This window comes from Colletotrichum lupini, chromosome 1 (genome assembly GCF_023278565.1).
Source record: "Colletotrichum lupini chromosome 1, complete sequence".
NCBI lineage: Eukaryota > Fungi > Ascomycota > Sordariomycetes > Glomerellales > Glomerellaceae > Colletotrichum > Colletotrichum lupini.
The window spans coordinates 996,838-1,011,765 of record NC_064672.1 but is presented as its reverse complement, the minus strand read 5'-3'; the positions used below and the strand labels follow the sequence as shown (position 1 = coordinate 1,011,765).

Sequence of the window (14,928 nt, the reverse complement as noted above, 5' to 3'; positions counted from 1 at the left end):
AATCCAAGTGAATCTAGAGGTAGAGAGGACGGAGCTTATGTCCGGTGTCCTTATTGAGAACTACAAGACAGTTGTGCTTTTCCAAGTATGGCGCAAGCTGCATTTCCTTCATCGATGCTTAACCGAGTGGTTTACCATGACAGACGGCTGACGTTGTATGTAGCTCTAGACGGAGACTCCGTTGGAAGTTTTTCGACAACTCCAGTCGGGAGGATCTCCTTTGTCTTACTGCCATGCTTCTAAGGCCTACAAGCCTAGGAAAACATACATTTCGAAAGTAGAAGGGACGAGATAGATAGCTTTGGCAAAGCGACTCAGATGTTCGACAAAGAACTAGGCGTCGCCTATCCGGTTAAAATACCCACGTTGATTATGACTTGCACAGCCGGTCTTGCTTGCGACCCCAACTCTGGGAGACCTCCTACTGCGGAGGATCAGTCGCTCTGACCAGTTCCATTAAGAGGAGGTTCCGTCGTGTGACTCTGGGGCGAGCCATTGTAAATGTAGCAGCAGTGAAGAGGTTGGTAATAAAAATCCACTTTCTATTGTTCGCAGACACCACACCTACCTCAATTACCATTATTGCAGAGAAACCCGCTTACGCAGCCATAGGTAGGTACAGCAGCGACAGCCAGCCTCTCAACAAGGTAGGTAGGCCGGCCCAGCTGAAGGCCCACGCCCCATGAGCCCGAAAGAGTTTCAGCATATTTACTATCTGTCGGATTGGAAGTCCAATTCGACCTCGACGTACGGCAGACCGCGCAGGGGCCAATTACGGGCTCTACTTCCGATTATCGCAGCCTGCCCAACCTACGGTTGGAACCTCCCTTTTACACCTACGCAGCAGATTATATAGTCAATTGACCTACTTCGTCAACCCACGGTTCGAACCAATCAACCAATATCCCTGTGATAGGGATACCAACACTATCATTGTCGGAAGGACCCAGGTATCGCTGACAAGAACCCTAACAACCCCTTTGATTCCACTGCGAACCAATTTCGATCTCGCCTGCGGCTTCTCAAGGCCTGGATGCTCGCCTTGAATCGTCGCTATCAGGGCCCACTACCGACAGATACGGTTCCGCGGATTCCTAAGCGTTGTTGCCGATTTGATGAAATGAGCAATGTTCGAGAACCATTTTGGGGTTTATATGCTCGCGAAGCTGTGTCGTTCATAAGAGTGACGATCTACATCTTTGTGTCTGTGGTATCTTCTTTCGCCTTCTGTCTTTGGTATCTCGTAGGCTCGGGGGGGACGGCGCGGGGGGGGGGGGGGGAGTTATTGATCTACAAAACGCCACTGTGCCATTGATGGTCGCGCTCACTCTGATCAATCTGTCACTCGTATGGATATCCAAGCATTGATTTTCAATACGATGTATTGTTCCTCTACATTCTGTAAAGTCGTAGCATGCACGGTAATCCCCAGACTGCCTGGTAAACAAATGGGCCTGCAAACAACAATCTTCTTCTCGATACCGTAAAAACTATTCGAATACTATCGGATTAGAAGTCCAATTCGACCGCGGCATATAGCCGACTGCGCAGGGGCCAATTGGGGGCCCTATTTACGATTATCGTAGCCAGCCTAACCTACGGTTAGAACCTCCTTTTTATACCTACTATATAGATATTTATATAGTTTAATTAATCTCTTCGTTACTTACGGTTCGAACTAACTACCCTATAATAGGGATACTAATACTAATTAGTAATTAAACTCTACTATCGTAGATTAGTAAGGTATCTCGCTACGCAAAAGAGACGACCTCTTAATACTATACGGGATAAGAGATTCGTACTAATTAACTTTATAAAAGTAGATAAAAAAGGAGGTAATTCTTAAATACCGTACGGAATTAAGTAATTATAACCCTTTACTACTTACGAGAAGTCGACGTTTACTATGTTAAACTACGTTAATTAATAGAACTACTTAAGCAACTAGCCTTTTACTATCGCCCCGAGTAGCTTTTTTACTAAACGATTTTTCTATAACCGGCCCGCGATTAAGAATTAACTAATTAAATTAATAAAAGTACGGTATAAAAGAGCACCGCGCGATTAAAAAAGGAGATCTTTAAACGTAAATATTCTTATTTAGTAGCGAAGGTAACTTTATAAGAGTTATTAAGCTAAGAGATCTACGGTATATAAAAAAGTCTATTACTATGAGGATTTTATAAGTACGACCTTAAGCCCGCAATCTAAATAACCTCCTCGTAGCTCCCTTAACTACCCCCCGGGTATTATTTAGGAATATAGTATAGGGGACGGTCTAACGAAGGAAGAGGGGATTTAAAGGTCCTAATAGTATTAAGTTAAGAGTATTACGGATTTTAAAAATTAACTAAGGAAGCTATTTAGAGATTATAAAGAGCACGAGGCTTAGGAGGCTAGAAGTATACGGGATAGCGGAAATTAGTAACTAATAAAGATCCCGAGACTAATTACTACATCTTCTTATAGTAATATAAACGTCTATTACTACTATTATTAAAAGGAACTACTAAAACCTACCCTTTTTAACTAAATAAAAAAGAAGATCTTAGTAGGTACGATAGCTAGCGATTTAGAAAAGTAGTAGTAATTATTAAAAATAGTAAAAACGAGAGTAGTAGCGAGATAGTAAGAAGAAGCGGGAATTTCCTAGACCTTAATAAATTCGTTAAGTAGCAAAAGCACGGATTTACTACGACCCGCGCGCGGATTAAATATATCCCTATTAAGATTAAATACGCTAGTAATTATTAATACGGGCATAAGCTAGAGTACGACTTTTAGCGAGTTAGGGTAAAAAAGAAGAGGATAAAACCCGATCCTAGATAGAATCCCAATCCCTTATAAATAGGTAAATATTAACCCGGACTATTAGGGGACGTAGATATATAGAATCGTAAATTAGCCTAACGGTAAGTAAATTAACGTAGTATTAATCTATTTAACTAAGGTTTATAAAAAAAAGGGGCTATAGGGGCAACCCCTATTTTACGAGATCGTAGACGACCTTAGCTACTAGCTAGATAAATAGTTCGCGAGTATAAGCCTAGGAATTATAAAAGTAGTTAATAAATTCCTTTACGGGCGAGGGGTATTACTAGTATAATTATAATCATAAGAGCTATACGAAATACTAATAGTAATAATTATAAAAGAGGAATTTATACTATAGAACTAGGTATAGGTTAATAGAGCGTATAATCGCTTTAATAAATTTAGAAAAAGGGTAAACGACCTAGATTTCCTCCCTATAATTACTAACGAAAATCTATCGTTATAAAAGGATATACCGAGGTAAAATATAGTACTAGAAGTACGATAATTAATAATTCTACCTATTTTAATCTATAACTCGTTACCGCTACTAATACGAAATTCGGCGCCGATCGGCTAATAAAAAAGGAAGTAAACGACCCGAAGTTATTAATAGTACGCAGCGACGTAGGGTTCGTATATAAATACTAAAAATCTAGTAGCGAATACGAGGCAATTTACAGACCTTAAAAAGATCTTTTTAAAAAAGAAATTATACTCTAAGGGGAAGTATAAGGTCTTATAAAAAACACTAATAATATTTTACGATTATTATAAAAAAGTCGGAATTAGAGAATACTAGTACCATTCGGTAATTAATATCGTACTCGTAAGCAAAGCCTCTAATTATTATTACGAAGCAGTACGTAATCTCGATCGAAACGACTTTCTTAGTATAATTAACGCAATCCGAAGCCGCTTCGAGACCTACGATAAGAACCTAGAGCTTCTATTTAAGCTACGAGCGATTTCTTTTATATTTATAGCTAGGATAATAGAGGGTAAATCATAAGTAAAGATCCTTAAAAAGCTTATCGATCGAATTAATAAGCTAGTAAAAACCTAGCTAAATAAGGGGATAAACGAGTAAAAAGTTAAATATCTTTATACCGTAATTTAGTATATACTAAAAGTAAAGATCACCCTATACTAAGTACTTAAAGACTACGAGACGCTCTACTTGAGGCTAAGATCTAGCTTTAATATTAAAATAAGAATACTACGCTAAACCTACCTCTAAGCGTACGACGGCCCTTATTAATAATATTAGGTCGATCGAACGTATAATAAGAAAAAAAAAGAGGCTAGATATAGTAATCGCTAGTAAAGAGGCCTAGATTCGTTAAATAGGTAAAGATTTAACTTATAAGTAAGGTAATAAAAAAAGTAATATTATATTTATAAAAAAGATAGATATTAATTAAGTAACTATTTTAAAAAAGAGCGTATTAAATCGTATAAATAGTATAGAAAGTCGAGGGTAATAAACAGTAAAACTAGCCCTCGTTAGTTTAACTAATTCCTCGTTATATATAAGGGCAGATCCGGGGGTACGGAACTTAGTAACGGTAGCTAAAGTAGCGGCCTAAAGTATATACCCCCTATAAGAGATTTAGAAAATAAGGAAGATCTTACCCCCTATACTAACGAATTAGATTATAACGAAATCGACGATATTAACTACTCTTTTTTTACCCCGTTAGCTTCTAAAAGATATACGAGGCTAAATAAATAGAGGGTAGTAAAAGCTCTTAATAAGTAGGCTTCTATTTACGGATAATAAGGGAAGGTCTTTTAAATAACGGATACGGAGGCGGCTAAAAGGGCGAATCTAATAGGGCCAAAGCCTATTCTCTTAACGATTAAAAAGAAGACGCTATTTTTCTTAATATTTAAAGAAAAGGAATATAGTACTGAGCAAATCTAGGGGTAGCTAGAGGGGTCCTTTTTATACTACTTAGATCCCTCGAATACTAAGCTTATATAAGTATTATACGCGAGCGAAAGGTACGGCCTAGATAATTTCTATAGGATTATCCTAGATACTAAGGTATCGTAATAGTTAACTAAAAGAAAAGGGTAATTCTAAGCGCTATAAAAGATCGCGCTAGTAACGCTTAATATATTAATAATAGGTATTATAAGGATTAGTTTCGGCCTAAGTAAAGAAATCGTCGCCCTAAGTATAGTAAAAGTAGAGACGTACTTCGGAACGATAACTTTCTATATTTTACTTATTAATACCCTATTTCTCCTATATCTAAAAGATATAGATCGACTAAGTATTATATTCGATAATACGAGGAACAGAATCTCTAATAATAAGCACTTCGAGGTAGTCGAACGATAATAAGGGCATATATTTATAAAGCTTACTAATAATATAAAGTCGATTAATTACTTAATAAAAAGTAAGCTTAGAAAACTATACTAGAGATTCGGGTACCCGTCGGTTACGAGGCTATATAACCTCCTAAAGCAATTAGGTAATAATAATATTAAAATAGGGGTACTAGAGTAGTTAATAAAAGTATACTACTAATATTAGATAAATACGCAAAGCCCACGTAAATTTAAGTTTAAATTGCGTAATAAGCTTAACTTTAACTAGGAAATCGTCGTCGATATCTTCTACTTAAATAGTCGGCTAGTACTATATATAATCGACGTAGCTATATCCTTTTAAATAGGGCAATTCCTCTAGGATTTATAAGTAAAAATAGTATGGGTAGCCTTATAAAAAAGCTAGATCGATATATACTAGGGACCGCTAGACGGCATTAGAACCGACGCTAGTACTAGCTTTAAGTTAGCAAAATTTAGGGATAATACGACGGCCTACGGTATATAGCTAAAAGTCGTACTTATTAAAGCGCACTATAGCATTAAAAAAGTAAAGAGGGCACACTAGTAGTTAAAAAGGGCGTTCAGAATTATTAAAAAGAAAAATCCGGATTTTACTAACGACGAATACCTCTAGATAGTACTTAAATACTATAACGATACTATAGGGCCTAACGGACTTATACTAACGCTATTAGTATTTAGAGCATATTTAAGAACGACCTTAGCCTCGCTACTATTACTAAGTATAAGCTAACGAGCCTAAGTAATTAAAAAAGTAATATGGGTACTACGCGAAGTAAGCGTAAAAAAGTAAGTTAACGAAGTAATTACTACGCGTAATAGGCCCAATATAGGGGATAATCTAAATATACCGCTAAATTCGGATATATCAATATAGCGCGAAATTACCTAATAATAGACTAGGCTATATAAGTTAATTTCCGTTAACGAGCGCTCTTATATAGTTATAAAAGATCGTAACTAGCTACTCGAAATATTAATTATAGTAGTTAGACCGTACTATATAGATCCTAACGAGGTAATTTCTAACTTATAAAAAAAAGAAGAGCTAGGGGAAACTATATAACCCGTAGTAAAGGCATAAGAAATTATCCTTAATAAAATCGTCGTAGTAGTACTAATAGACGACGAAGAAGAGGATATTACTAAAAGGGCACTAATACTACTAGCAAAACGTCGCAAAAGACTATAACGGTAAGCCCTAACGTAGCAATTTATTACTAGCGACGAGGTAATTAACACTTTTTATATAGTAAAAGAGAAAGCCGATTTCGAGCTAGCGGTTAAACTACGCAAAAAAGGCATAATTATAACTATTAAAAAGCCGTATAAAGGATTAGATCTTATTAAAATAAATACTCTTCGCAATCGAGGGTTTATCGATTTATCCTATATAACCTAAAAAAATATATAAACCTCCGTATATTTAAATTACGAATAGTTCGTAAGATTAAAAGGAAAAGAATACCCTAGCCGTATAAGAAGTCTAAATACGTAATTTAGGAGTACGGCGACGTTAAAAAGGCAACGCTACTTATATAATTACTTACTATATAGCGCTATAGCTAACGATTAATAATAGTACTAATAGTATCGCTACGGAAGAAGGGATACGAGATTTAGAGCTATAATATTACCTAGGCCTATACCTAATCAGCCACAGGGCTTATAAGGAAAATCCTAGCCCATTTACTAAAAGAAATGGCTAGTAAGTACTTAAAAAGCACGATTATTAAAGTGCTCAAGCTATTATATAGGCTCGTAAAATCGGGTACTTATTAATAAGCCACTTATTACGATTTTTATATTAATTAACTATTAATAGTTACCTCTACGTACGACCCGTACTTACTAGTTACGGAGTACGAAGGTAACTAATTTAAGATTATTAGAATATAAACTAACGATATATTAGGCCTATCCGATATTAACTTTATAAAAAAGGAGGATAAGGAACTTTAAAAAGCGGGCTTCGTAACGAAGCTAAAAGAGGTCCTTATAATAAACACCCCCTTAATATTTAATAATAAGATTCTTATAATTAAAAAGGAAACCGTCGTTTTCTAATAAAAGGGGTAGGGCGAGAAGATTAACCTCGTCGATCCGAACGTAACTAACGTTAAAAAGTAATATAAGGCTAAGCTCGCGCGAGGGGTATATATTATGAGTATTTATTAACCCGAGGCGACTTTTAATTATACTAAAGTAGCATAGGCTATAAATCTAACTAAACGAGACGTTAAGGTACTTAATAAGCGGCTTAAGTAGTAGTAAACGAATCTCGATCAAGGTCTCGTCTACTACCCAATCGACCTTATAATTAGTAAGCTCTACGTTTTCGTTAATAAGTTATTTACGAATAATAACGACCTTACTTCGTAATTAGGGTATATTATTATCCTAGCTAACGAGAGTATAGGCGAGAGCGAATTTACTATATATAGTAATATAATCTACTACTCGTTAACTAAAAATAAATAAATAATAAGAAATATACTAATATCGGAGGTCTACGGTATAATTAACGGCGTTAACCTCTCTTATGCGATTTTAATAACGTTAAAAAAGATTACTAATCGAATTAGCTTTTTACCTATTTTAATAGTTATTTATATAGATTCCTACTCGCTATACGAATACCTTATTAAATTAGGAATAATAATAAAAAAGAGGCTTATAATCGATATTATAGCCCTTAGGTAATCGTACGAAAGGCGCGAGATAATTAAGATCCGTTAGATTAATAATAAAAACAACCTCGCAAACGCTTTTATAAAAGTAGTACTAAATAAGGGATTAGAATAATTCGTAAGTAGCGGAAAAGTTATTATATAAATAGAGGGATAGGTTATATAAAAAGAGTAGAGAAAAGGGGGAAAAAGAGACGACTTAGTAAACGGGCCCGAGGTCGAATTATACCTCTAACTATAGCGGTTAAATCGATAAAAGAAAGAGAAAGTTAGTATTAGATTAGAAGTCTAATTTAACTGCGGTATATAGCCGACTACGTAGGGGCTAATTAGGGGCCCTATTTATAATTATTATAGCTAGCCTAACTTACGGTTAGAACCTCCTTTTTATACTTACTACGTAGATATTTATATAGTTTAATTAATCTCTTCGTCACTTATAGTTCGAACTAACTACCCTATAATAGGGATACTAACAAATACTAAGTAAATGAGACTGGTCTACTATTTGCGGAAGGAACAATCCATCTATACCAAGAAAAGATCCTAAATCGTAATGAAAAACAAGAGACAAGTTAACTCTAATCAAGCTGATGTGGTACCCAAGAAACCGCGCCTGTCGACTGTTCCACATGACACCAGGTTTGTGCCGTTAGATCCCAGGTCCAATATCTATGTGCTTCATCTTCTTCAAAGTCTCTCTGGCTTTGACCCTTGCGTGAATATTCCTCCTCCCATAGCAGATCCTGGCTGGAAAACGCTGGGTCCATCTCCTGCCCGCCTTTCCTCTCTCCTGTATCAGTCAACCTGTACGATTCATCAAGAGAGCGACAACATATCGCTTGATGGACCCTGCCTGCCGGCAAACCCTCGGAAGCAGCGCTGGTGATCAGAGAATCTGAAGCCAGGCGTGATTCCAAGCTAGACAGGCCATGACTTTGGGATGAGCTTCCTCTAGACGATTTGGTGCTTGAATATAGACTTGGATCTGACTTCGATCCTGAAAGCCCCTTATTTCTACTCGATTTTTGAGTCTCATTGCCACTCATTTGGTCGTAAGTCTGGTGGACACTGCTGGCTGGTTGAGGGTTTGCCGCAAAAGCGCTGGCACCTATTAGCAAAAGTACCGCAGAGCATTTCAGGGCAATAGCTTACGGATAGAAGTTCACACACTTTCAGCGAAGGATAATGATTTCTATGGGCAGGTGCTATATTAGAAGCACAATGCACCGCCAGATCAAGTAAAATCAGTGAGCATTTTCTGGACAGTTATAAGTCTATATATGAATGGTAAGATAAGTAGGCAGAACGGCAATACCATCTGAAGTACGTTGGAAGCAGTAGCCTCAACGTCAGCAGTGTTACTACAACAACCACGACATGCAATCCGTACCCCGGGCCTTCGTCAAGGCGGTTAGTGAGAATAACAGGATTCTAAAAGGAAGTTCCAGGCGAGAAATAGGGCCCCAGTCGTAGCCAGCGGCTATGGTCTCACTTGGTAGGCCATTGGATTTGGGGACTAGATTGGTGAGGCGAATTCCTTCGGGGTTCATGGATGGAGAAGCGCGCGGGCAAAGCAGGATCAAGAAACCATGCATGTGCCTTCGGTGTAATCATGCATTTTCAGGGCGATCGAGTTGGAAGATTGATACGAGATCACCAAGAGATCGCTTTTAGTACTTGAATGCAGACTACACAGTGCCCACGTTTATCAGCCCGTAGTCCGCCTTGCGAAGCAACGTGCTGAAGCCTGATTGGGTACTGTTGAGCTATTGGCCGTTATCCTCTCTTCAAGTAGGGCGTTCAGTCAAACGCCACGTTGTTTCGCGATGCCTGCCCGCCTGCCTGCCTTGCAATCAACGTTAGCCAGCGTGCTATTCCTCTCCCCATCGCGGATATCTGGGCATCTTGTAAATTTCAATACAAATCTACAGTAGATGCGGGGTTTATCCAGGACCCTGTGGTAAGTCATGCACTAGAATCGTGGGGTCTGCTTTGTGATTTTGGAATTTCATCATTTCTGCTGCCTCCGAGTATCCATAGCACTATAGTCAAACTTTCTCAAGCCCCAGACTACTGACTTGCTGCATAGAACCATCCTTGATTGGAGTGAAACATGAGCTGGCAAGCAAGTAGCATTTATACTTCTGCAAGCTGTGGAGGTTGTGGGTGGCCTCTGATACATCAGGCAGCTAGCGGATGCCTCCTCGTTCGCGAACCACCCGGTTCTTTGTGGTACGAATATGGTTATATTACAACTAAGCCTCATTTCCTAGCGCATAGCCTTCCCCTCCGTTTTTTTGAATGTTCCGCTGCCCTTGGCCTACAACGGTCGCCCATTGCATCCAGCAAAGCCGCACTCTGTCTTGAATCTCGCCTTTCTCGTCCTTTTCGTCGACCATCCCCAACCGCGTATGTACAGTACAAAGACTCTACGTTTCCGAACATTCATTGCATCAAATATTTATCGGCAGCCTCCAAGATTCAAGATAGAAAATAGTCAACGCGCTATTTGGCTTGAGAAGACGCAGATGCGGTTGTTTCTCGGCGACGAAGGAAGGGCAGTTTAATCCTACACACCGAACCGACATCTAAGTGGTAATACCGTGGCGCCCTACTTTCCCGCGACACCCACCACAGCCAGCCAAAGTCTACCATGCTCCCACACAGCGTACACTTCGGAAACTGCTGTTCCATGTCATCAACCTCCAATAGACTCGATGATTTCGACTCGGAACATAAAACATTAGATGAAGCAGAAGGAGGAGCTTACGAGTTGCTATCCACAACCACAAGTACTTCTATTTCCAAGGCCGGAACATGCAGAAGTCAAGAAGCCCAATCTAAACTTTGCGAACGACCGCCTTTCGGCATTAATGGGTCTGAACAGCTCATCACTGTGGAGGTGGCGGTGGCAAACGATGAAGCCAACTTCACAGCCAGATCCGCCATTTACACTACTCTAGACTATTCATACATTTCTGCCGCAACTGCAATCAGCCTAGGTCTACAGCTTATACCCATGCCATCTTCCCTGAAGGCAATGCCTTATTGGTCACCGTTCGGCTTATCGAAACCTACACACTTCGTTACTACGCTCATACGAGGAAGTGAATTTTCTCGGTTCACTGCCAACATTGCCGTTCTTGATGTGGTTCCTGAATGGCAGAACATCAGCATATTCCTCAGCACAGGGTTTCGCGGCAAGGCGAACGCGGCCGGCAAAGCCTGCGGCCAGCGACGCCGGTCCGTCGACAGAACACAGGCCATCTCCCGAGAAATGCAACTTGATGCTTCCAAGGAGAATCCCGCGACGATCTATCTTGACGTCGGGCGGCATGAAGGATCGCCGTTGGATCAGAGTTCACCTAGTCCGTATTCTGTGGGGCCGTCTGATACCGGCCGTCTGTATCCACCCGGCGCGGCTTCGGGACTGTCCCGATCTGTGAGCCGGGTCGAGATCGACGGCTCGCCTGACACTCCTATGGAAGCTCATTTATCCTCACCTCCCACGTCTTTCGAATTAGATGCATTATCTCGATGCTCTAGGGAAGCTCAAGGATATGGGAGACTGGGACGCGCGTCACAATACGGTCACGGAGCACCTCACGACAAGATGCAGCTCAAAGACGACATCGACTCTGTCAAGCCGCATGCCGGGAAATGATTTCATGAGGTCATGTTTATCCTCAGAATACCGGACGATGTCTCAGATATGGCTTCTCGAAGGACTCGACTAATCTGCGAACTCAACTCATGGAAATCAGCAACATCTCATTTCCACCCTCGCTACCCGCCTCTGATTCATCATCTATAGCAATAATTCGAGCCTATTCTCCACGTATATTTTGTTCAAGATTCTTGCACATACTTTCAAAAATAGCTTCTATAGAAAATCTAATGGGGGGGGGATAAATCTGATGTACCTACTCTTTTCACGGCTATATAAAATCGGCGGCAAAAATCTAATTATAGAGAGATAACAGCAACTTATAAACTTAAAGCATGATATTTGAAGTAGATAATGAATTAAAACCTTATTTTATCTTTCTTGCTTGCTACAGAGTTCGGGGCCGGCAGTACTAGACGTGTGTGCATGCTAATCCTTTGAGGATCTAAACTATTAGATTTAAGCACTATCCCGAAGCGAATTCGAAAAGCGCTTGCACGTAAGGTCTTGTGTTAATCAGTTGCCTTTTGTTTAGATAGTCTGAGCTAGAATTAATAATAAATAAAATTATAGTAGAGTATTAAAACTATATTACTTAGTAGGTATCTATTTCTAATATATTATTAGGCCTCGCTAGTTAGGCCTCGTTAGTTAAGGGATAGCTTAGGGGGTATAAAAAAGAGGACTAAGTAATAAAGGAGTAGTTTAGGTATATATAGAGCGCTAGTAATATACTTTAAGAAAAAAGTAGATTTTAATAATTTATCTTTTAGACCCTAATAGTAGTTAGCTTTTATAAGCTTCTTTTTTATATTATATACTTAATAATAATTTAAAATCTTTATTTATAAAGAGGACTAGGCTAAAAACTTAAAATATTAATAAGAACGAGATATAATAAGAGAGCATAATTAGCGCTATAATAATAATAAAAAGATAACTCTTTTTTATTAAACCCCCTAGAATTACCTTTTTTTTAATAAATAATATAAGAACGAAGTATAGTAGGATAAATAACGTAATAATAACGTAAAAAGACCGTATTATTAAAAATATTAATAAATTTTAAATAAAATAGCGAACTTCTTACCCTTATTTATTAATATTTAAACCGAACGATAAGTAGTAAGCTAATAAAATTATAAGAATAAGAACGATAATTAGAAAAAGAAATCCTTATTATAACGTATAAAGAGCGCTTATATAGAAAATAAGTAGATTTAGAACGCTTATAAAGCTTTTTAAATAGCCCGGCTCCTATACTAAGGGTTATAATTTTAATTATAATAACTTTAAATATTAGTTTTAATATAAACGGGAACGTAAACCCCCGGACTAAGAATAGTTTAATAAATAAAGCCGTATTTAAAGCGCTATTTAAATAATAATAAAATAACGAGTTTATATTACTTAAGCCCCTATTTACTAACTCCTTCCCGACTTAAGTAAATACTATAAATAAAACGTTTATATTTAGACCGTTATTTCTTTTTAATTTATTATATATTAATAAATTAATATAAGATTTATAGAGCTTCTTTTTTAATTATTATTATTATTTTAATTTATAAGCTTAATAAATAAGAATAAACTATAATAAAGTAGCGTATATAGTTAGTTATTTAAATAGTAATATAAAGACTTTTTAAATATACTATATTTTTAATTATTAAAAGACCCCTAGGTTTATAATAAACTAGGTTATATAAGAGGAACTAAAGACTTTTTTATAAAATAACTTATTTAATCTTATTAACTAAGGAATAGTAATAAGTATATAACTAAATAGTACTTCGTAAAACTAAAAAAAGAAAGTTAATAAGTTCGTTAGTTATATTAATAAGCTTAAAATAGAACTAAAATATATCCTAATAAAGAAATAGAAGATCTTTATATTAATAAGTAAGTTATAGCCCGAACTATGCTTTATAATAGTATTATAAATAGAACTTCCGTAGACTTATTTATAATTAGTATTATTAATAAGACGTATTAAATAATTCTTATTATTAATAAGGAGCTTATAAACGTCCCTTAAGTAATATTCTAATTTAAACTCGAACGAGTTAATAAAAAAGTATTAAAGCGCTAATAAGTTAAATATATAAAGAATACGCTATAATTTATTTAATAAAGATATTACGTATTATAATAATAAAAAGACTAGTTATATTATAAGGGATTACTCGTAATTATAAGAATAATATTAATAATATTATAATTATAATAAAATTAAGTGCTTTATTAATAGCTACCTAAGCGTTATATATTATAAATATAATTAAAAAGGGTATAAGGCTACTAATTATTAATTAGACCTCGCCCTAGTTAAGTAGTGTAAATTAGTAACGAGCTTGAATACTATTTTAATAAAGAGAATAGCTAATAATTAATAAGGGCGGCGCTTAGATATTTTAATTTATATATACCTAAACTATATATAAGAAAAGCTAAGTACCTTTATTAATTTATAGAAAGGAACGTAGTTAGTATCGGGCTACTTAATAGTTTTAATACTAATTTACGAATTTATTTATTATTATAGTTAATAAACGTAGAGGGTAAATAGATAAAGACGTTAAAAAGCTATTATTTATAGCTTTAAATTATTAATAATAACTACGTAACGGAGATATAACTATATTACTTTATAATAATTAATATTGCGGCGCTTATACTTATTTTTAATTTCCTTTAGTTAGAAAATATCGACTTACTAATTAATTAAAAATAAAAAAAGTAGTAGTATTTAATTTATAAACGATATATCCGCTTAAATACCCTAAAAAAGGGGCTATTAAATAACTTAGTTTTAGTAATACTTATATATATTATAATTAACCTAATTATAAATAGTAACGTAGTATTAGTAAGTATAGTTAAGGACTAGAAGTTATGTTACTAAGACTTTAATAACTTATTTTTAAAAAAAAAGGCTATTTCGCTATTAAATAGAGTACTATATAATTATTATATTAAGCTAAATAACGTAGTACTTATTCCTTAGGGACCTATTTACTTATTATTAAATTATAAGCTCGAGATTTTATATAATTATTTAATAAAAATAGAGGCCAAGGGCTAAATATACCCTTTTATAAGCTTAGTAAGAGTACTTATTTTTTTTATATTTAAAAAAAGAGGAGAGCTATGATTTTACGTTAATTATAGAGTAATTAATAAGATTATATAAAAAGACAGAACGCTATTATTATTAATTAAAAAGATATTAAATAAACTATTTAATACCTTTATTTTTACGAAGCTAGACCTTAAGAACGCGTATTACTATATATATATAACTAAGGGTAATAAGTAAAAGACGGCTTTTCGTACTAAATATAAGTAGTTCGAGTACTAAGTTATACTTTTTAAGCTAACTAA

The 14,928-nt window shown here is 36.0% G+C and overlaps 3 protein-coding genes across 3 annotated transcripts; 2 read left to right on the top strand and 1 right to left on the bottom strand.

Moving 5' to 3' along the window:
- Window positions 1-682: 682 nt before the first annotated feature.
- CLUP02_00324 (uncharacterized protein) lies at window positions 683-1,405 on the top strand (the record flags this gene model as incomplete). Its single annotated transcript, XM_049279376.1, has 3 exons — window positions 683-815; window positions 951-1,236; window positions 1,363-1,405. 3 exons carry the CDS (start codon window positions 683-685, stop codon window positions 1,403-1,405), a joined length of 462 nt encoding a protein of 153 aa, XP_049135333.1.
- Window positions 1,406-8,455: 7,050 nt separating this feature from the next.
- Window positions 8,456-9,381, bottom strand: CLUP02_00323 (uncharacterized protein; the record flags this gene model as incomplete). Its single annotated transcript, XM_049279375.1, has 5 exons — window positions 8,456-8,828; window positions 8,920-8,978; window positions 9,048-9,082; window positions 9,185-9,308; window positions 9,370-9,381. 5 exons carry the CDS (start codon window positions 9,379-9,381, stop codon window positions 8,456-8,458), a joined length of 603 nt encoding a protein of 200 aa, XP_049135332.1.
- Window positions 9,382-10,569: 1,188 nt separating this feature from the next.
- Window positions 10,570-11,541, top strand: CLUP02_00322 (uncharacterized protein; the record flags this gene model as incomplete). Its single annotated transcript, XM_049279374.1, has 1 exon — window positions 10,570-11,541. The coding sequence occupies one exon, from the start codon at window positions 10,570-10,572 to the stop codon at window positions 11,539-11,541; it is 972 nt and encodes a 323-aa protein (XP_049135331.1).
- Window positions 11,542-14,928: the final 3,387 nt, after the last annotated feature.